Source organism: Dermochelys coriacea, chromosome 3, assembly GCF_009764565.3.
Source record: "Dermochelys coriacea isolate rDerCor1 chromosome 3, rDerCor1.pri.v4, whole genome shotgun sequence".
NCBI lineage: Eukaryota > Metazoa > Chordata > Testudines > Dermochelyidae > Dermochelys > Dermochelys coriacea.
In genome coordinates, this window is record NC_050070.1 from 208,676,765 (window position 1) to 208,699,286 (window position 22,522).

The 22,522-nt window shown below is 57.0% G+C and overlaps 1 protein-coding gene across 6 annotated transcripts in view; it reads left to right on the plus strand.

Annotated features, from left to right (window-relative positions):
* The window catches only part of LOC119852808 (cullin-9-like), a 37,567-nt gene that overhangs the window by 2,235 nt on the left and 12,810 nt on the right, over window positions 1-22,522 (plus strand). For 5 of the 6 annotated variants that reach the window (XR_006280507.1, XM_043512363.1, XM_043512360.1 and 2 more), the window contains exons 2-17: window positions 6,749-7,352; window positions 9,143-9,297; window positions 9,796-10,314; window positions 10,591-10,726; window positions 13,426-13,610; window positions 14,284-14,289; window positions 15,125-15,485; window positions 15,718-15,907; window positions 17,077-17,284; window positions 17,406-17,599; window positions 17,766-17,992; window positions 18,537-18,771; window positions 19,300-19,405; window positions 19,884-20,111; window positions 21,838-21,928; window positions 22,028-22,199. Coding sequence is in view for 5 of the 6 variants with exons in the window: in XM_043512363.1 (XP_043368298.1) it covers window positions 6,761-7,352; window positions 9,143-9,297; window positions 9,796-10,314; window positions 10,591-10,726; window positions 13,426-13,610; window positions 14,284-14,289; window positions 15,125-15,485; window positions 15,718-15,907; window positions 17,077-17,284; window positions 17,406-17,599; window positions 17,766-17,992; window positions 18,537-18,771; window positions 19,300-19,405; window positions 19,884-20,111; window positions 21,838-21,928; window positions 22,028-22,199 (3,605 nt within the window). In the remaining variant the exon portion in view is untranslated. The remainder of the gene's footprint in view (window positions 1-6,748; window positions 7,353-9,142; window positions 9,298-9,795; window positions 10,315-10,590; window positions 10,727-13,425; window positions 13,611-14,283; window positions 14,290-15,124; window positions 15,486-15,717; window positions 15,908-17,076; window positions 17,285-17,405; window positions 17,600-17,765; window positions 17,993-18,536; window positions 18,772-19,299; window positions 19,406-19,883; window positions 20,112-21,837; window positions 21,929-22,027; window positions 22,200-22,522) is intronic. The other variant, XM_038394588.2, reaches the window with a different exon arrangement.

Sequence of the window (22,522 nt, forward strand, 5' to 3'; positions counted from 1 at the left end):
ATCTGGTTGATGTAGTGTTCTTGGATATTCAGAAAGCCTTTGAGAAGGTGACACAGATCCATCCACAGGATTGGTGCTGTGGCCCCAGCTTTGGAACCATCTCTAGGAGGAACCCCTTCAGTGTATCAGATCCCTAGGGGACTTGCTCTTCTTCCAGGGTAAGCCAGGCAGCTTACTGAGCTCCATTCAGCAAGACAAGTTGAGACAGATTCCTGATGGAGACTTGTCCACTCTGCAGGGATTCATGGATCTTGTCCAGCATTTGCAGTGAGACTCATGCAGCATTGTCCAAACAGTGGGTTTTATAGGTTAACTGGAACACAGCATAGGAGATCCTTAGAGTAGTCTAGAGAAGTGAAGGTTCAAGCATAGGCCATTCTGGTTAGCCCAGAGACTGGCCAAGCTGTAGTGAACAGCTTAGTGCAAGCTCTGCCTGTTCCTCTGTCTGCTCTCCTTCATCAGCTTCCAGGTGAGAGCTCTGACTCCTTCCAAGAGCCAACTTGTATTCCCCACCTCATACCTCTCCTGTCCTTTTATGTTGAGCTGGGGGATTGTTCAGCTTCCCTAAGGAGAGGCGGGGAAGTCCACATCCCTCCGGGTCGTTATTTGCTAGGTGTCAATGTCCTGAAGATTGGATTTGCCATTGTCTTCTCAGATGCTCCACTGATATGGGGATTAAGACCCAGACAGCTAGTGGACACCCACATCTCTGTCTCCTAGCTTGCCCCTGAGACAAACAGTTCTTTCCTTCCACTGGGTAACAATGCAACATATAGAGGAAGCTGAGGCAAACACAGGCGTCATAAAAATATTACATAAAATTCCCACGTCGTCACACACAGTCCCTCACCAAAGTCTCTTCAGCAAAGTAAGGGTCATGGGATAAGAGGGAATGTTCTCTCATGGATCAGTAGCTGGCTAAAAGATAGGAAACAAAGAGCAGGAATAAGTGGTCACTTTTCATAATGGAGAAAAGTAAACAGCAGGGTTCCCTAAGGATCTATACTGGGACCTGTGGTGTTCAATTAATGATCTGGAAAATGGAGTGAACAGTGAAGTGGAAAAGTTTGCAGATGATACAACATTACTTAAGATAGTTAAGTCCAGAGCTGACTGTGAAGACTTAGGTCGGATCTTGTCTACGTTATAGAATTAAGTCAACGTAAGTTATGTCGATGGTCATATGCCGGTTTAATTACATCGGTTGTGCACGTCCACGCAATGCTCCTTGTGTTGGCAGAGTGCGTCCACAGTTGGCGCTCTTGTGTTGACAGAGAGAGTGTCACATCGTGGGTAGCTATCCCAATGTGCAATTCACCACCCTCTGCCACTAGGAGATCTGGGAATGGATCGCAGTGCATGATGACAGCATGCTCACCATTCCATGATGCAGTTCTTTCTGTCCCATCATTCCATGGGGTTCCGACTTCGTTTTGCGCCATTTTTGAACAGCCCCGGTAAACTGTGCGCTCACCATCTCTTCCTGAAAGCTGAACTGCTGACCAGTCTGGTGATGAGCATTGTGAACACAGTGTGGCTGGTACTGCAGTATTTCATGAGTTGGGAAACAGAAAGTGAATGTTTCCTGCCCTGCTGTGTGCAATGTAAAGAAGTAATTTAAGATCGCTACTGGCATTCATGGAGCAGCTGCACATGGTGGACCATTGATACTGGGCTCGGGAACCAAGCAGGGGGTGGTGAGGTTGCATCATGAGTCATGTATGGGATGAGCAGTGGCTGCAAAACTTTTGGATGCACCAAGCCACCTTCCTGGAACTGTGTGTGGAGCTCATCCTTGTGGTACAAGGAAAGTAGAATGAGAGCTGCCCTCACAGTGGAAGAGCGAGTGGTGATTGCAAATCCAAACTGCTACCAGTCAGTTACAAATCAGTTTGGAGTTGGAAAGTCCACTGTGGGGTTTGTGATGATGCAAGTGTGCAGGCCATTAATCACCACCTGCTATGAAGGATTGTGACTCTGGGTAATGTGCAGGAAATAATGTATTGCTTTGCAGCAATGGCATTCCCTAACTGTGGTGGGGTGATAGATGGCACGGATATCACAGTTTGGCCCCAGATCATCTTGTGATGGAGTACATCAACTGAAAGGGCTATTTCTCCATAGTTTTGCAGGTGCTGGTGGATCACTGGGGCCATTTCACTGACATCAGTGTGGGTTGATCAGGGATAGTTCATGATGCACGCACGTTTAGGAACAGTGGACTGTATAGAAAACTGCATGCTGGGACTTTCTTTTCAGACCAGAAGATTCCAGTGGGGGATGTGGAAATGCCCATAGTGATCCGGGGAGACTCCACCTACCCCTTTGCTCCCGTGGCTCATGAAGCCATACATCAGCAGGTGCCGAATAACCGATAAATGTGCCTTTGACAGATTAAAAGGTTGCTGGCGCTGCCTTTTTGGCAGGTTAGACCTCAATGAGGAAAATATTCCCACAGTCATAGCAGCCTGCTGTGTGCTGCATAACATTTGCAAAGTGAAGGGGGGAAAGTTTCCCCAAGGGTGGAGTGCTGAGGTGGATCAGCTGGCTGCTGGTTTTGAGCAGCCAGGTACCAGGGCAATTAGACGGGCTCAGCGGGGGGCTATTTGAATTAGGGAGACTTTGAAGGAGCATTTTGACAGTGAGCCCGAGTAATGTATCTTTATGTGATGCATTGATGCAATGTTTACTTTGCACCTTGAATGACCCCTGTAATTCTTGCTTCCTGAGCTTTAATTACTGTGAGTAAATGTTCCTGCCTATAGCTACTGTGTTTGAATTTTAGTAGCAACTACCGTATGCATGACACAAATAAAGACTCTTTTTGTTTCAAAGACTACACTTTAATTAAAGGATAAAACACTTTTTTTTTTCTTGCAAACAGGGGACATGACAATGAGGAATGTTCTCTTGATTCAGGCTTTCACAACTGTGTGTAACTCAATCTTTCATCATAAAACCAGTCTCTAGGGGTGGATTGCCAGGGTTATTGTGATGGAATGGGAACATGCGAGGAATGTGTTGGGGGAGTTTGGGCAGGGCATGGAACAGCGTTCTGTATTGCCTGCAGGGGGAGTCGTGCACGGATGTGCTCGGACTGCAGCGCTATGAGGGACTTGAGCATCTTTGTCTGACCCTCCGGTAGCTTTATCATCCACTGCTGTCCATCTATCATCCGCTCCTGCCCCGTCTCCTTTCCAGCCTGAGATTTTCATTAACTGTCTCCCTCCACGCTCTAGTTTCACTACGTGTTGTGTCAGTTTACTGCATCACATCTCTAAACATATCCGCCTTACTCTTCCTGGTTCACCTCCTTATCTGACAGAGGCGCTCCGCTGGTGTGTAGGAGTTGGTCCTCGAGGGCACATCAGCAGAAGCCAAAGAAACACTGGACAGAGATAATATTGTGAGTGCACTCACAGCTATGAATCACAAAGGTCACATACACCTCTTTCTTACTGTCTCTTGGCTAGCACACAGCTCTGTGAGAGTTCCAAATATGGTGAGTTTTGGAAGGGAGAACAGGCAAGAAGGTACAGGGTGGTTTGCAAAGAGGGTCACTACACGCGCCTAGGGAGAGTATTCTGAATATTGACAGCCTTTTCCACAGGCTGGGGTAATTGAACCTGATATCTCACTCTTGAGGGTAACCAAGGATGCAAGGTTGCATCTCCTGGATGCATGTGGCTTCAGACCGTCTCCGTATGCTGGTCGCCTGTGTGCTGCTTTGGTCCCTGCAGAATAATTGCTGGGTGACGTGGCAGTTTCCTACAGTGGGGAAAGAAACAAGGCAGCTCTACCAAGCAATCTGGCAGAGGATTACAGACTACTATACAAAAGTTTCCTAGAGATCTCTATGGAGGATTCCTGGGACATCCCAGTGTATATTAACAAACTTTTCTACTGGGTCCCCACTATGTACCTGCATAGGCTCTGTTGTTAATTTCTTTCCCTTATCCCTCTTCTACCGTATAACAAAGTAAATGTTTCCTATCATTGTGCAGTATCAAAGCAAAATGCGTGCTTACCAGAGCTTGCCTGTCCTTCATGCCCGCCAGAGCAGGAGTGCTGGGACTGGCTAGATCCCTCTGGAGTCAAAAATAGGCCCTGCTTTGCCACGCCACCAGATGACCCTGTCCCATGTCCCACGTCCTCCTGCAACTCCACTTCCTCATCCACCCCTTCATCCTCAGGGCTGACTCCACTGGCTGTTGCCTCCAGTCCCCCCGAAGCATCCCCAGGGCTTGTGGCAGTGGTGTTGCGACCATGAATGGTGTGCAGCTCCTTGGAGAAGCAGCATGTCTTTGGCGCTACACCAGAGTGATGATTGGCCTCCCTTGCCTTCTGGTACACCTGCCTCAGCAACTTGATCTTAGCACAGCATTGCTGCATGTCCCTTCCATGTCCCTTCTCCTGCATGCCACAAGCAATCTGCCTGTAACTATCAAAGTTCCTACAGCTGGAGCGAGGCTGTGACTGCACGGCCTCAGACCCCGCAGATCCAACCGTTCCGGGGTAGCCCATGCAGCAGTGCGTCTGCTGCAAAAAGCCGGCATGGTCAGCTGGGAAGGTGCTGAGTGAACAGGAAGAGGAATTTCAAAAATTCCTGGCCCTTTAAATGGGGGAGGAGGTCATGCCTGTGTACCTTCAAGGCCGTGGAGTTCAAAGTGCTGACCAGAGCGGTCATGCTGGGCAGTGTGACACCTCCTAGAGGTCAATTAGAACGACATAAGCAAGTGCCGTGACTACACTGACACTGCGTCGCTCCAACTGCGTCACAAAAGGCTCTGTGTCGTTTGTTGAGGTGGTTTTATTTTGTCAGCGTAGCAGGGGATTTACTTTGGTGGGAGGAGCATTTCAATATGAACGCCTCCACTGTTTTGGTGACAAAATTGTGTCATGTAGACAAGGCCTCACGGGGGGATCTCACAAAACTGGGTGACTGGGCAACGAAATGGCAGATGAAATTCAACATTGACAAGTGCAAAGTAATGCATGTTGGAAAAAATAATCCCGACTATACCTATAAAATGATGCGTTCTAAATTAGCTGTTACCACTCATCAGGAACTATTAGAGAGGGATAGAAAATAGAATAGTGACACTATATAAATCCATGGTGTGCCTCCACCTTGAATACTGTGTCCAGTTCTGGCTGCCCCCTCTCAAAAAGGATATGGTGGAACTGGAAAAGGTTCAGAGAAGGGGAACAAAGATGATCAAGGATATGGAAAGGCTTCTGTACAAGGGGAGACTAAAAAGATGAGGGCTGGTCTGTTTAGAAAAGAGACAAGGAGGGATGTGAGGTCTATAAATCACAAATGGAGTGGAGACAGTGGATTGAGATGCATGATTTATCCTTTCCCACAGTACAAAAACCAGGGGTCACATGATGAAATTAATAGGCACCAGCTGTAATACAAACAAGAGGAAATACTGAAGCTCTAGTACTGACCACTGTCAGCGACAGGATACTGGGCTAGATGGACCATTGGTCTGATCCATATGGCCATTCTTATGTTCCTTCCTGACTCTCATAGGTAAGGTCATGGTTATTTTTAGTAAAAGTCACAGGCAGGTCACGGGCAAAAAAACAAAAATTAACGGAAGGCTGTGACCTGTCCGTGACTTTTACTAAGAATAACTCTGACAAAATGGGGAGGGAGGGGGGTCTAGCACCCACTGCTGCTGCAGTCCCAGGATCCTCCCCCACCACCTGCAATGGCTCAGAGCTCCAGCATCTGGGGCTGGGAGCTCTGGGGTTCACCTGCGGCAGCTAGCTGCTGGAGCCCGCTGCCCATGGTGGCTGGGAACTCTGTGGTCCGCCCGCTGCCCCAGGGTCGAAGCGGAAAATGTCATGGAGGTCTCTGGAAATCAGAGCCCTGGCCCACCCCAGCCAATGTCCTATTGTTAGCTGTGAACCGAGCCTGCCTCTAGCCTGTATAACCCAATGAATATTTGGCCTCAACCCTGTGGACGTGCCCTGCTTAGCTTTCCTGCTGTGAGCAGCCAGTGGTAGTACTCACGTGCACAAGTGTTTGTAGGGTTGGAGCAGCTGCAGAGCAAGGCTCTTGCACCAGTGGGAGAGGCAGAGGACATCGGTGTAAGATGAGGGAGGGAGGAGGGGACTACAGTGAGCTGGGGTCTGTGAGTCCAGCTGGGAGGAGGGGCTGGAGGGAATTACACACAGGAAGATGGTTCTGAACCAAAGCCGGGAGGCAGAGGGGGCTGTGAATGATGAGTGTGAGGTGGTCGTGCTTTCCTGCATGGGAGGGTGAGGTTTCAGCAGAGGTGGCCATGGTACACTTGGGCAATAACTCAGAGGTGGTGACATGCCTAAGGTGACACAGCGGGTCGGTGGCAGGGCTGGGGGCGGAACCCGGTCTCCTGAGTCTCAGGCCAGTTCCCTGTCCCTTTGATTGTGCTGCTTCCTGTGGGATGGGCTAGCTGGTCTTTTCCATCCGCCACGATGGCTTTGCCAGGGATCTGGCTCCCCCAGTGACCCAGGGCTGGGCCCCAGGTTTGTAGGAGATTTAGGTTTGCATGTGGAGCTCTCGCTCATCTCCTGGTGGGGATGTTGCCTACAGAGCTCTGATCTGGGTGCAGAATGCCAGGAGGCCTGACATGCAGAGATCTCCATCTCTAGCTCCCTCTCCTACCAGCTGGGTCCCAGAGGCTCTTCCCTGGAGAGCTCTCGACCGGGATTCCTAGGTGGATCATAACCTGCTCCTGCCTCTCTTTCTGCGCAGACGTTCCCCGTCATGGTGGGCGAGAGGAGGAACGGAAACCTGCTCGTGCACCTGGGGCCCAAGCTGCAGGCCCACCCCGAGGAGCTGATCCGGCAGCGCCGGGGCCATGATGGCCACACCGAGTACCTGATTCGCTGGAGCATCCTCAGCTTGGAGGAGGGCCCAGGGAGCAACACCAATGCCTCTTCGGAGAGCAAAGCGGAGAACATCCTGATGTGGATGTCGGCTGAGGAAGTTTATGCCAACTGCCCGATGCTCCTGGGCAAGAGGAAGCCCGAGGGGCAGCGGGTGAAGGAGGAGAAGGAACCCAGCACGTTCCCTCCGGACGTCACGCTGGACGAGGCCTCGCTGCTGGAGATGAAGGCTGACGTCAGGAACCTGGTGCAGCGGGCTGGCCGGCAGATGGCTGGGCCCACGGGCCCGGAGTCCTCCATCCTCAACACCATCCACGTGCTGAGCGCCTACGCCAGCATTGGCTCGCTGACGGGCGTCTTCAAGGAGACCGGGGCCCTGGACCTGCTGATGAAGATGCTGTGTAATGAGGAGAAGCAAATCCGCCGCAGCGCTGGCAAGATGCTGAGGGCCCTGGCTTCCCACGATGCAGGTGAGATCTCCTGGCCAGGAGCCCCAGAGAAGGGCTTGGCCGGGCCCAGCTGCTGAGCATGGTGTACTGGGGGGGATCCTAGAGCTTATGTTGGGCCCTTTCCAAATAGCTAAGGGACTCGGAACTGGGGTCAGGTTCCTTTGAATACGGGACTGAGCCACCTGTCCTCCAACCAGGTACCTGGGCAGTCCTGGCCTGAGTGCGGGTGCTGTGCATGCTGTTCCACTGTTGCTGCATGGATGACTATGCCCAGATGCCCCTTCCTAGGGAGTCTGCAGTCTGATGGTACCAGCCGGTACAGTACAGAGCTGTGCTCGCTGCCTGGAGCGGCTCACAACCGAGAGTGCCAGCCTCAGGGCGCTGTCAGAAAGCAGGGAAGACACCCCAGGCCAGCGATATGTTCTGTAATTAGAAACAAACGTGAACTCCTCAGCTACTCTAACAGTCTTACTGTGGAGTCACAGAGAGGCCCCTTGGGCACTCCAGCAAACTAGACTGAGTGATCGTCACTTTACACTGAAAATCACAATATTCGGGTCACTCCCAGTCCCGAAGGACCAGTCACTTACCCAGGTCAGTTGTACCTCAGATTTCAAACCCAAGACAGTGCCTGTAGCCAATCCTGTAATAAACTGACTAAAGATTTATTAACTAAGAAGAGAAATGAGGGTTATTTTCAAGGTTAAAACAGGAAACATGCGCACAAATAGTTACAGTCTTAGATTTAAGAAGGTACTATCAGGTTCTGTAATAAGTAGCTCTGTGTGTCCTTTACGGCTGACCCAGGCCAAGTGTCATGGGGATCTCTTGCTCATGTTTAAGAATCTTTGCCCCTCCGAGTCCAGGCAGCAAGAAGATCTCAGTTTCTCCTTGTCAGGGATTTTTATCCCTCTTCCTTGCCCCAGAATCCAAACTCATGGGATGAGTTCATGCGCAGGTCTCCCCTTCCTGGAGGGAGCGAGCCATTCAGTTAACAAGGTCTCTGTCCTTGGATGGTACATACTGCCTCAATTGCCATCAGTGAGCTACCTCTGGTGCAGGACGAGCACTTTCCCTGAATTAATGCTGCCTTTCCTGTTCCTGTACACAAGTACAGAGGTTTGCAATGCGAACACTCAATGCAACCTTGTACTACGGGCTACAGAGATTGTAAGTGAAATCAATACCTGCAGCGTCCTACAGGATTCATAAAGTCTAGGCATCAAACACACAATTACAGCTTTAATATTTATTTTAACAAGGCTAACCCTCAGGTGAGCCAGACCAGTTTCCAGCTCTGTATTTGTCAGTATTCAGTGAGGCTGGGGCCTTGGCATGAACTGGCATCTGGCCTGCCAGCATCTCGCTCACCTGGACAGCCCAGCTCAGGCCAATCTCTGTAGCTGGAATGGAACTGGGTCGTCTCCAGGTGCACTGGGAAAGGGATGGCTGCTGGTGTTTGGCCCTGCCCATGTGTACAGTGGTGCCTCCTTGTCTTTGTACATGAGCCCCCTGTTCTGAGAGGGCCATACTGCAGTCTCTGGCTATTGTCTCCTGCTTGCCTCTCCTGGGCAGTATGAGCAGCACTGGGTTTTGAGACAGTGGAATATGGGTCGAGCCAGAGACCCTGCAGGTTGGTGCATCTGAGAAACATCTCTGGGATCCCAGCCCTTGGTTTCCTCTCCAGGAGCTTCCGCCAGGGGGCTGGGAGAAATGGAGAGAGGATGGAGCGCGGGTGCTGCGAAGATTGAGATGCTCCTGAGGGGGAGGTGGGAGGGAAAGCATTCAGCTGGCGTGTGTCACGGCTGCAGGGAGTCGGGCCTACGTTCTCCTGTCCCTGAGCCAGCAGGATGGCATTGAGCAGCACATGGACTTCGACAGTCGCTACACCCTCCTGGAGCTGTTTGCGGAGACCACGTCCTCCGAAGAGCACTGCATGTCCTTCGAGGGGATCCATCTGCCCCAGGTACCCGCAGGGCTGGCTCGCTCGGGGGGAGGGGCACAGGAGCAGGGGGCTTCACTGGGCCGGGGGCTTGGAGGCCTGTCTGGTATGGAGATGGATGGTGTGGTGACAGGATAGAGCTCAGAAGCCTATTGGGGGTGGGAGGGATGTCTCAGGATGTCTCAGGGTGGGCAGGATGAGGGGAGGTTGCGGGGAGGGTTGGTTCAGAGGCCTCTTAGGGATGGGGGAGGGGAGGGTTGGCTCAGGGTGGGCAGGCTGGCGGAGGCCTGTTGGGGGTGAGTGGTGATGCCCCAGGATGGGTGGGCAGGCAGGGGGGTGTGGCTCAGGGTAGGCAGGTGGGGGGGGTGGCTCAGGAAGGGGGGGAGGGTTGGAAGGCTGCCAAGGGGTGGCGATGCCCCAAGAGGGGCTCCAGGCAGGGGGAGGGTGTGGGTGGCTCAGGGCAGGCTGGGGGTCTGGCTGGGGAGCTCTTGTACCGTGGCTCTGACACCGTGTCTGTTGCAGATCCCCGGGAAGCTGCTGTTCTCGCTGGTGAAGCGCTATCTGTGCGTCACCTCTCTCGTGGACAAGCTCAACAGCAGCACGGAGCTGGGCGGGGAGCGGCAGGACCGCGCTGTGCCCTGCGCCCATGTCGGGGAGAGGAGCCGCATGCAGCGGGAGTTCGAGTTCAGCATGGCCATGGCCAATCTCATCTCCGAGCTGGTGCGGGTGATGGGCTGGGATCGCAGCCAGAGGATGGAGCTGCTGTCCCTGCAGGAAGGGCAGCCGCGGGTCGTCCGCTCCATCTTCCAGCCCAAGGCTCCTGCTTGCGCCGCTGTCCAGGTGGCCTCCTGCCTACCCCAGAAAGAGGCCAGTGCCTTCAAGACACGCTCTGCCTTCCCGAGCCGCAGCAGCTATGTGGAGTACGTGCAGGGGAACTTGGTGCGGGGCATGCGGGTGCGCATGCTGGAGGACTACGAGCAGGTCAGCGCTGGGGATGAGGGCGAGTTCCGCCAGAGCAACGATGGCACGCCGCCTGTCCAGGTACTCCTGCTGGCAGCGGGGCGGGGCTGGGCCAGGGCTGGTGGGCACCTGTCCCGGTGTTGGGGGGAGCCTCTCTTGGCCTGAAGCTCTGGTGCCTGGCTGCGTCCCGTCCCTATGTGGGTTTGGAGAGCGCCACCGGTTCTGGAGGAGGTCTTGGGCTTTCCTGCTGGCTTGAGGGGTTCTGTGGGCCCAGCTGCTGCTCCTGGGTTGGTAACTGGGTAACTGGGTAACTGGCTAGCTGCCCTCAGTAACTGGCTTTGTTGGGCTCCCCCCCAGGTTTACTGGCAGGCGCTGGGCCGCACCTATTGGGTGCACTGGCACATGGTGGAGATTGTCAGTTCGTCTGGCCGGGTGGAGCGGGAGGCCCAGGAAAGGGTGTCCAGCCTGACGAAGAACCTGAAACTGACCCCTGGTGAGTGCATGCCACTGTGTGGTGTGGGGGGCCTGCTGGGCTGTGCCCCCTGCTCTGCACACACTGGGCTGGGGCTAGCAGGGCCTCGCCTTACCTGAACCTCAAGCTATTCCTGGGAAGTGGAGAGCTCGGGCCATCTGGCCCTGCCACAGGCCTGGTGGGTGACCTTGGACAAGTGCGTGTTGTTTGTGCCTCTGTCCCTATGTCTAGAGAGAGGGGAACTCCCTTGCCCCACAGGGTGCAGTGATGATACCCCAAAACCCTGGGGAGGCGCCTGGTGCTGGGACCGTGTGGGCACCTCTCTGGAGACATGCATTTGTGCTGGTAGCCCAAGAGGGTCCTCTTTGGGGAGCAGGTCACATGAGGAAGGGAATTAAGGTTCTGTACCCATCCCCCATTTCAGTGGGGTCCCCTCCCAGCAAGTCTTTGATATGGCTGGGAGGGGGCTGCGCACGCACGCACGCACACACGCTGCCTGAGGACAGACCTGTCTCGCAGTCCGGGAGCAGGGGTAATTCCGTGGGTAGATGAATGATAGGAAGATCAGGGAGGTGGTGTTTGATTTGTAAAAATGCACAGAATCATCATTTCAATTATGTCATCCTCTGCGAGGTGGCCGGGGGAGGGGCTCGCTGCCCCCTGGCTTCCAGCTCCAGGTCCTCCTGTTGGTGGAAATTCTGATAACATGGTGTCATCGGAAATGGGTCGAGTTGGGGATCTCTCGAAAGCCCTTCCCCACCAACACAGTGGGCTCAAACATGACCAACCTAGAACAATGATGTAGCTGTATAGTTGAGAACATTTAAAAATAGCCGGTTTTTAGTTATGCTTTAACACGGCTATGTCGACGTGCCGTCCTCACAAAGTTAAAGTGTGGCCTAGAGCTGGCAGCATTGTCATCAGTGAGTGCTCAGACCCCAGGTCGGATTCCCTTTGTTACTGTTCCAAATTACTGTGAGTGGAAGGAGTGTTTGAAGGGAAGTTGACATCATCGGCAAAAGAGCAGCTCTGTGGTATTATTAACAGCTCTCCTTGTTATGCTGCAAGTTGTAATGAGGGACTGGTTAAGACGTCAGCATCCAACCAGCAATCACTGGAATCCATCTGCGAATGGTATACGCGTAGTTACATGCCACACCTCACATAACGGAGCTGATTACAATCCCAGATCAACTTATTTCAAAATCCTGGGTTTTCATTTGGTCTTGATTATTATTAGGCGTTAGTGGGGAGACAAAGAGTACCGAATAGTAGCTGCATTTTTGAGGAGCTAGTTAACCAGTACGCTCGGTGGCACCTTATGCAGGAACCCTGACCCGGGCGTAGTACCAGCTGCAGCTGTGATGAAGGAGCACAGAATGCTGGCCTTTGGAGAGAGATGGCTACTGGGTGGGCAGCTCGAGTTGGGGTGAGGGCTCGCAATCTGCCCAAAGGGGGCAGATGGAAAAAGCTGTAGGAGAAGGCGGACGGAAGGAGAAGAAGCTAGATGCTGAGCTAGTGGATGAACCAGAGCTGGGGTAGGTGGTATGGGGAGGTGATAGAATAAAAGAAGAACAGGAGAATAAAGGTAAGGGACTGGTAAGTGAGAAGGAAGGACTGGGAAGTGTGACACTACTGGAAGGTTGGCTGGAAAGACCAGCTTATCCTCCAGGCAGGCGTTTGATTCAGCTGGCGAAGACTCGCCTCACTCTGAAGGGACTCGGAACGGCTGAGACTGTTATTGATGAGGTCATAAATACGGAGTGTACCATTTAAAGTACAGCATGACAACACTTGCTGAGCGACATCGGTGGGTGTTTTCCAAGAAGCAAATAAATGGAGAAGAATTGCCACCGACGCAGGGTGCATTTATACCAGCTAGCAAGAGGGCCAGTTATCAAGCAATGGAAGGGGTCTGGAACAGCAAAGTGCGTCCAAAACTACCCTCCCTTATCAGGAATGGCTGGGTGTTGGTGGATGGACTGATCACACCCCTTCTGTGTGAAACAACATGTGCTCCCGACTCCGTCCCTTAGATAATCAAATGCTCACGTTCACAGACTGCATGTTTGCCACGTTGCAGATGTTTGGCCAACAGCCTGCCTTGGCCGGAGATGTGAGTGCGGTGTAGACGAGGATCAGTGACCTGTCTAGCAGAGACCGGGGATGACTCTGAGGAAAAAATGTTTTAGTCCTATATGTCAAGGCTAATTTCTCTAGGATTAGCTGAGTTCCATGTCTTTTTTTAATGTAAGCCGTGCATCCCTGTGTTAAAGTCTAATTAACAAAAGGGGATTTTGAAACGTTTTCTCGACTGTACATCTACATAATTGCTCTAGGTTTGCCATGGTTGGTACCATTGTGTCTGTGGGGGAAAGGGCTTTCGAATGGTCCCCAATGAAACCCATTTCTGATGAGGTTGTATTGTCAAAATTCCCACCAAATGGAGGACGTGGAGCTGGGAGCTGGTGGGACACAGAGACCCCCCCTCCGACTCCCTCACTGCAGAGGGTGACACTGTTGAAATGATGATTCTGCTGATTTCTGTGACTGAAGAGTTCCCTACCTCATGCTCCCAGCCTGTTGGGTCCACACACCCTTGGCTGCCTGGCTAGCCCAGGCCAGCTGTCCCCTCCTGGCTCAGGTGGCTCTGCAGCAGGGTAACTGTGCTGCTGAGGCACTCAGGGTTTGTCTCTCTGCCTTGCTGTGCCCCCCTGCAGTGACCCAGACGTTTTACTGCAAGCCCCTTGGGGGGCTGTACTCCCTGCCCTACCTGATGGACCGGCTGAGCGAGGACTCCGAGGCCCTGAGCCGGGCTGAGTGGTGGGAGCTGCTCTTCTTCATGAAGAAGCTAGAACCGCACGAGCAGCAGGAGATCACCCAGCTCATCCGGCAGCACCAGGAGGTAAAGGGAGACAGGACTGGGGGAGATCAGACAGCAGCTAGCCCCAGCTTTCCTTCCGCCACTGCAGGGTATCCGCCTCACAGAGCGTGTCTTACAAGAGCAACGTGCAGTTTATCCCTGGGGAGGACAGGCTGGAGAGGAAAGCACTATTGGCACAGGAGTTATCTGTCTCAGGGCAGCCTGCCAGCAGCCGCTCAGTGCTGCTGGGTACCCCACCGTCCTCCTCTTGGGCCCTGAACTCATGGCAGCAGTCCGGATTTACTCCCCAAACTCTCCTTCTACTCTGGTAAAGAAAGTCTCTGCTGGCGTCTATCTTTCTGTGCCTTTAAGCAGGCAGTGAACACACGGACTTGCCCTGAGGTTAGTGGTGTTGTCTGTGAGGAGTAGCCCTTCTGCAATCCAGCCACTGGGCTGCTCAGCCATTCCCAGACCCTTGCTTTGAGCGTGCGCTTCCTGTTACTGCTCCGAGCTGGGTTCTGGAGGTGATGGACTCAGCTGCTGCATGGTGCTGTCGGTTAACATCTGCCTCCCTGGCTTGGAGCTCTGAGAACTTCTAACCAGGTCACTCTCTGGCTTGTCCCAGGTCCTGGATGGCTAGTGTACCCTGTCCAGCTCCCTTGCTCTGGGACAGGAATGGTGTAGGAGTGTGACCAGAAGAGAGGGAAACTGAGAGGAGCTGGTCATTGGGGGCTGACATATTGGGAATGGATGGAGCTGTGGGTGGAGGCAGGGAGGGAGTGGAACAGGGAACTGGGGAGCCTTGGGAAGAGCGGAGCAGACTGGGAGGAGAGATTGAACCGGGGGAATAAAGGGGAATGGTGGGGGGGCAGGTGAGGAAAGGACCAAGGAGTGCGGATGGAACAGAGTGAGGGAACGAAAGAGGAGACCCGCTTGACCCAGGTCCAGGTAGAGAAACTGTGTCCTGCAGACTCTGGATGGGAAGGTCACAGGCATGGGGAGGTGCTGTCAGCAACCACTGGGATGTAGACTGTAGGATGAGAATTGGGTTTGTCTGGTTCTGGCTGGCCTGGGGACATCTCGTATCGGGTCGGTTCTGGCTGGCCGGGGGATATCCTGGTTGGACTTGCCCGATATGGGTTCGGTTCTGGCTGGCCTGGGGACATCCCAGTGTCAGTTTGGTTCTGGCTGGCCTGGGGACCTCCCGGTTTCGGCTCGGTTCTGGCTGGCCTGGGGATATCGCGGTTGGACTAGCCCAGTGTCGGTTCAGTTTTGACTGGCCTGGGGATATCCCGGTCGGACTAGCCCGGTGTGGGGTCGGTTCTGACTGGCTGGGGAATATCCTGGTTGGACTAGCCCAGTTTCAGGTCGGTTCTGGCTGGCCTGGGGGCATCCCGGTGTCGGGTCGGTTCTGGCTGGCCTGGGGATATTCCGGTTGGACTTGCCAAGTGTTGGCTCAGTTCCGGCTGGCCTGGGGACCTCCCGGTGTCGGCTCGGTTCCTGCTGGCCTGGGCACATCGGGCTGCTGAGGATTAACCCAGGCCCTGCATTTCTAGCTGTCGGAGCTGGATGAAGAAGCCCTGATCCAGCTGTCGATACCGGTGGAGCTGGCCCAGCAAGTGCTGCGGGTGCTGAGCAAGCAGTGCCAGGGCTGCACCCTGAGTGACCTGCACAGCTCCCATGTCTACAGCAAGTACTTCCTCCGCCCAGGGGGGGCGCAGCCGGTCGGCCTGGGGCTGGACGCAGCCCCCTCGGAGTGCGCCGAATCCCTGGTGTCCAAGAAACCAAAGAAAGACCCTCCTGCTGCCAGAGTGCCTGCCCCGGCCCCCCCGGAGAAATCCGACTGCCAGCTGTTCAGCGAGCTGCTGCGAGCAGAGGGGCTGCCCTGCCTGGAGATGGCGGAGGAGAAAGCCAAGGGTATGTGCCGGCCGGGGAGGGAGCCGTGTGCGGCAGTGGCTGGGTGCTGGGCTCTAGCTAAAGCGGGTCCCTGCTGGCTAAGGGGGGTCTGGGCAGGGGAGACCAGCGATTGGCTCGGGGAGGGGTCGGGAAGAGGGGCGATCCGTGGGGGGTGGGGAAGTGCCGTGGGGAGGGGCTGGCTGGAGGGCTCGTGGGGCAGCCTCGGGTTGACGGGTGTTATGGTCCCGGCCAGTGTTGTGCAGCGCGAAGGGGTCGGGGAAGAAGAGCTCGTTGGAGCGGATTGCAGAGGTGGTGGAACTGATCCAGAGGTCCAGCTCCGAGGTGGGGCTGCAGCTAGCTGGGCTCAGGTTCATTATCAAGACTCTGGAGGAGGAGGCTGGGCGAGAGCGGCAGGTCATCAAACCTGAGGGACTCACCATCAGGTCAGTTCTCTGGTGGGTCCTCTGGGCGCGCCCAGACCTGGAGATGGCAGGCCGGTGCCTCCCTGGAGAGATGGGGCAGGAAAACCAGCTGCTCCTGTCTGCAGGGGCCGGCTGCTGGCCAGTGTCTGTCTCTGGCGCGGGCATTACCCCGGGTTAGTTTCTATTAGAGTAGAGCCAGGGAATGCCAGTCGTGAGAAGATGTGCTCACGATCCTGGCTCTGGACGCTTACAGTCTAGCTACAGCAACGTACAAAGGATTTGGGCAGGAGGGATTTGATCCTGTGCATCGCGCAGGCCAGAGATCGTCACCCGGTGACTCCTGCACAGGTCTGAAGCCGCCTGGGAAAGGCACCATGGAGCCCTGTCAGTGGTGGGTGAGCTGCAGGGTGGGCTTTGGGCAGATGGCCCCTCCCAGCGTAGCGACCGCAAGCGGTGGAAGACTTGCCCCATCCCTGGGACGCTGTTCCCATGGCCGGTCACCCTCCCTGGTAAACATGTCTCTGATTTCCCATTTGAGCTTCGCCGTGGCTCTCCTTCCCCCTCTACCTGCTGGATCCAAGAGCCCCCGTGTCAGCAGCGTTCTCCCTGGGCAGGTGCCTACAGACTGCGAGTAGGTCTCCTCACCCTTCATCTGAGGAGCTGACAGGATCCAGCTTCTTTAGTCGCTCGTTGTGAGGCAGGTTTTCCAGCCCTGGGTGCTTGAGGCTCGTATCTGACCCCTGTCGGTTTCCCAGTACCATGTGCGGACACCTGGCGACCCAGGGGTGACTTGTTCATGATGCGCAAGGACTTTCTGGGGGGAAAACATGAGCGCTAACGGGCCTCTTAATCTAGCAGAGATGGGCAGAACCAGAACCGGTGGCTGGAGCTGAAGCCAGACACGTGCCTGTGAGACGTAAGGCCCAGATGTTTACCAGGGAGGATGATGAGCTGGAGCAAACTTGCAGGGCAGGGGTAGATTGTGCACCTCTGGATAGCTGGAAATGAAACCTGGCTGCCCTGCTGGGACTCGTGTGACAGCTTGGGGCGTGGGGGGCCGGGATGCGGTGGGAGACCCATGGGGGCCAGGGGATCTGGTTTCTGGGCCAGAGCTGACCCGGAGCCACGCAGCAGGTCAGTCCCTGGTTGCCAGGTCCGGCTCCTGAGCCGCCCGCCATTGCTCCCCGCAGGGAGAAGCTGGTGAAGATGCTGGTGGAACTGCTCACCAACCAGGTGAAGGAGAAGCTGCTGGCGGTGCTGGCGCTGCGCCTGCTCTATGTGCTGATGGCCAAGTACGACTGGCGCGTGCTCTTCGCCACGGAGGGCGGGGTGCGTGCCGTGCTGGCCTGCATGCAGGAGTACGCCCCCTCGGCGCTGGTCCAGCAGGCCGGCCTGGCGGTGAGTGCGGCTCCCGGGGGGGTGGGGCATGCCGGGATCCTGGGTGGGAGACGGCGGGGACGGGGTGGCCAGTGCCGGCACTGCTAGCCCGCCGCCCTAACCGGCTGCCCTGGCCTCCCAGGCGCTGAAGGTGCTGGTGGGCGCCGGGACCTGCGAGCTGCTGGGTGCCAGCGAGAAGCCCTGTCCCCTGAACTACGCCGATGCCCAGGTGATGTGGGAGATCTTCGCCAGCATCGGCTCCGCCTCCAGCAAGGACTCGGACAGCCTGCTCTGCGCCCTCCCTGCCGCCATCCGCACCATGCAGGACACCGCTGGGTATGGGGGCTGAGCGGGGTCATTGCTGTGGGGGCAGTGTTGGGGGGAGCTCCCTGGAGGCTCTGGGGGTGCCTGGCGGGAGGGCCCCCTGGCTGGCAGGAGGTGCCGTTGGGGAGGAGCAGCGGCTGGTGCCCGCGGGCGCTCACCCTGGCGCTCTGCCCCGCAGGGCCTCATCGGCGGTGCAGAACGGCCTGTTGGTGGCCAGCATGCTGATCGACAGCCACCGGGGCTTGGCCGAGCAGCTGGTGAGCTGTGACATCCACTCGGCCCTGCAGAGCTGCTGCCAGGGGGGCCAGGACTCTGCCGCCCCCAGCCACGCCAACGAGACGCTGGCCCAGATCGCGCTCAGCCGCCTGGCGGAGCACAAGCTCCCCATGAACCTGGAGACGACAGGTATGGACCCCCCTGCCCCCGCCACAGCCCCGTCTGAGGATGTGGGGATGGCAGGTACAGAGGTCCCTGCCCCCCAGCCAGCCCCACAGCCCCTGTGTGAGATCTGGGGGATGCAGGTTTGGAGCCCACCCCACTCCCGCAGCCCCTGCCCTCCCAACCCCACCCACAAGCCTGGGATAGCTTGTACACAGCACTGCCCCACATACACAGCTCCCACCCCCCCCACCTGTCTGAGAGCCTGGGGACAGCTTGTATGCAGCTCTGCCCCACATACACAGCTCCCCCGCCCCACAGCACCCCGCCTGACTGAGAGCCTGGGGACAGACAGCTCGTACGCAGCACTGCCCCATATACACACCTCCCCCCCGCCCTGCCTGTCTGAGAGCCTGGGGACGGCTCGTACGTAGCCCCCTGCCCCCCACCCACAGCCCCGTCTGAGAGCCTGGGGACGGGTAGAGGGCACCTGGCGCCCCAGCGAGCGTGCAGCCGGCGGCACGCAGTGCCCTGCCCCAGCCCCGGCCCCACGGCTCTCTCCCTATGGCAGAGGCGGGCTCAGCTCTAGATCTGAAGGACGTGGACGTGCAGACGCTGCTGGGCCGCCTGCAGGAGGGCAGCCTCTCCAAGGAGCTGGTGCTGGCCCTGGAGCACTGCCTCTGCGACGAGGCCAGCCCCGAGAGCGAGGGGGCCGAGGCCCTGCGGGACCGCCAGCACTTCCTGCTGCTGCTGCGCAGCCTGGAGCAGCTGGGGGCCGAGAAGGCCGTGCAGCTGGGGATCCTCCGGTGAGGGCAGGGCGCGGCCGGGACCTTGGTGACACGGGGGGGGCACTGGGGGAGGGGGGCAGCCCGGGATCCTCGGGGGACATGGGGCGAGGGGGATCTTGGCCGGGGATCCCTGCGTTGTACGGCGAGAGCGTGGCTGGGATGTCCCAGATGGGAAGGGGAGCCAGCACGGGGGCGTGTCGGGTTGGGGCTGTCCTGGGGGTGGATTGAGGCAGGGTTAGTTGGCACTGTCCTGGGGGGTGTTGGTTGGGGCTGGAAGTGGCTGTTTTTGGGGGGGTCAGGGTTGGTTAGGGCTGTCCTGGGGGTGAGGGGGCTGTTTTGGGGGGTCAGGGTTGGTTGGGGCTGTCCTGGGGGTGGGAGGGCTGTTTTGGGGGCTCAGGGTTGGTTGAGGCTGTCCTGGGGGACGGGGGCAGGCATGGCAGTGAAGGTGGCTGTGCGGCCAGAGGGCCGGGCACACCGGGGGGCTCAGGGCACTGGCAGCCGCTGGCCTCTCCCCTCAGGCCCCACCTTCTCCCGTCTCTTGTGCAGGATTTTGAACAAGCTCCTGGACAGTTACCAGGAGGAGGCGCCGCCCTGGCACGAGTGCATTGAGCCCTGTCTGTCCTCCATGAGCGCCCCCAGCAACGAGCGGGAGGTGAGGGGCCACGGGGGGGGTCCCCGCTTACCTGTCGGGGGTGGGGAATCGGGGAGCAGGAGGTGGGGGTGGGGAGGGGCTCCTAGCTCAGCCAGTTATGGGCTTGTGGCAGGAATTGCTGGTGAAGTCTCTGCCTGGTGGCTTGGCTCATAACAGCCCTGATCAGCCTCAGGCCTGTCCCGGGGAAGCTGGGCCTGTGGCTCCCTGGCATCACCCCTTTACCCAGCACCCCCCGGCCAGGGCTGGGGCCTCTCTCTGTTCTGTCTGTGCCGTGCCTGGAGACTCCAGCCCGGGCAGGGCAGGAGCTGAGAGCTGCCCTGCCCCAGGGAGCTGCGCGCTCCATGCCCCAGGTGGACGGGGGGCGGAGGGGACTCGGCCCAGCCCCCTGATGGGTCAGTGGCAGAGGCGGGGCTAGAAGCAGGTCTCCTGGCCCCCAGGCCGGTACCCTAACCCCCAGGCCGCACTGCTCCCTCTACAGGTCGTGCAGGAGTTTGTTCGCTTCCTCCATCGCCTGGCCAGCGCCACCAAGGATTGCGCCGTGGTGATGTGCCGTCTGGGCACCAAGGAGGCCCTGTCCAAAGCCCTGGACAAGCACAACTCCAACCTGCTGCTGGGGCCGGAGCTGCGGGACCTGGTGACCGACTGCGAGAAATACGCCAGCCTCTATCAGAAGCTGACGACCAGCATCCTGGCCGGCTGCATCCAGGTGAGCCGGGGCACGTGCTCGGTGTAGGGTGTGTGTCCTGATCCCATCCAGGTGAGCAGGGGTTCTGCCGTGGGGGGGACCTCCCCCCACCGCCTGGGGCGGTCTGCCTGGCGGGTGGGTGGAACCTCTGCAGCATGCCGGGGCGCTGATCCGGGTCGAGACCACTTGGGGGTCCCAGGCGCTGGCGGGGGGCTGGCTGTCCCTGAAGGGAAGGGAGGGGAGGGGAGGGGAGGGAGGAGGGCAGGTTGTTTGTCTGTGGGGAGGGTTGGTGGTCTTTGCAGGGGGTGGCCTGGCGGGAGGAAGGACATGACTTTCCTCAGGGTGCAGCCTGGACTGCTGCATCCCCTTAGCTCTCCCACCTGGGATACCTTTTACACGGCTTTGCTGGAGCAGCGACCCGCCCAGGCTCTGCTCGCTCCCAGCCCCCAGCACGCAGCGTCACTCCCAGCTGAGTACGTGATGCTGTGCCCAGCCTCCATGCGTTACATAGAGGGTAACACCCACAGAGCCCCAGCCCCAGCCTTGCTCCCCTCTTGCACTGCGCCCAACCCTCCCGGACAGCGCAAGCTCCTCGCGGGTCAGTCCAGCCCTGGGAGTGATTATGGGCCAGCCTTTGTGGTCTCGGGTAGAGGTTTCCCAAACAGGTCAGTCAAACACACTGATTTAGACAGAGCCACGAAACAAGTTTATTAACCAGAGAAGGGTGGATTTTAAGTGATCACAGGTGGGAAGGCATAACAGCCGGAATTGGTCACAAAAGGAATAAAAGGATAAACACGCAAGCGAATTCCTAAACTTTACCAGGACTAATAGGTGTAAAAGCAAAAGAAGGAATTTTTCTCACCAGCAGCTGTGATACATTTCACAGGCTGTGTCTTTTCCCAGCCTGGGACCACTCTCCCCTTTGTTCAGTTCCTTGTGCGTCGTCGTTGTCATGAGCGGAGACGGACGGAAGAGAGGGGTGACTAGGGACATTTTCCCCTCTTCTTATCCTCCCGCCCTTTGTGCTGGAAAATCCTTGCTGGGTCCTGGGCTCGGGCAGTGCTGTTGTGTACGTGAGCTCCAAACTGCCCTCATGATGAATTGTAACTTTCTTGTTTCCTTTCCCTTCCCTTCCCTCCCCCACCCCCACCCCCTGCTGGTGAATGTCTGAGGTAGTATGTAATGGCTCTTTGGTACTTTGCTGGCGTGCTAGGGTGTCTTTGTCTCTGAAAAATGAGTTTGTGGGCATTACCCAAAACAGTACCATATTTCGGTAACAATCAGGCAGTAAAATCTCATAGCTTTACACACAGTGTTGTTACACACATCTTAACAGAACAATGATGTTCAGCAGTTTATGGATTTTCAAATGATACCTCACAAGGCTTTGTACAAAATATAACGTAACCATATAAAAGTGGTGAACATGGGGTACAGGATTTTGTGGGGTATGGAGTGTCACAAAGGTTGGTGGTATCTGGAAGGGGTGACCAGGGAGTGGTCTGAAGGCAGGGGGAGGAGTTGGTGGTCTCTGGAAGGGGGTGGGCAGGGAGGAGATGGCCGTGGGGGGAGTGGCCATGGGGCAGAGGCTCTCTCTGGACTCAGTTCACTCAGCTTCCCCCACCCCACCTGTGGGGCTGCATTGCTTGGGGCTGGTTGCTGCTCAGAGTTCAGCGATCGGGCAGTGGCGAAGGGGTGCCAGGTGGCTCCCCCCATTGACACCTTGCGCCCCCCTCTCTTCCAGATGGTGCTGGGTCAGATTGAGGAACACAGACGGAGTCACCAGCCCATCAACATCCCCTTCTTCGACCTCTTCCTGCGCAACCTCTGCCAGGGTCAGTGCTGGGGCGGTCGCCCGGGGCCCCTCTGCCCCAGCTGTGCCCCCACCCAGGTGGCCCCCCAGCCCCCTTCAGCGCTGTCCCCTCTCCCTGCAGGCTCCAGCGTGGAAGTGAAGGAGGACAAGTGCTGGGAGAAGCTGGAGGTTTCCTCTAACCCCCACCGAGCCAACAAGCTGACGGACAGGAACCCCAAGACCTACTGGGAGTCCAACGGCAGCACCGGCTCGCATTACATCAATATCTACATGCACCGCGGCGTGGTGGTCAGGTGGGGCGGGGGCTGTGGGTACTGGCCCCCCAGGGCGGGGGTGTGGCTCTGTGTGCCAGGTGGAAAAGAGCGTTTCCCAGTGGTGGGGGAGGGATCAGGTAGCAATGGGAGGGGGTTGGGCCCGGGTAACGATTTGGCGAGGAGTGGTAAGGTGCCCAGGGTGGCACAGGGGTGTTCCCAGGGATGGGGGTGGGATCAGGTGGGTAGGGGGGTGGCTGGCTGCCCAGGGTGGCACAGGGGTGTTCCCGGGGATGGGGGTGGGATCAGGTGGGTAGGGGGGTGGCTGGCTGCCCAGGGTGGCAAAGGGGTGTTCACAGGGAAGG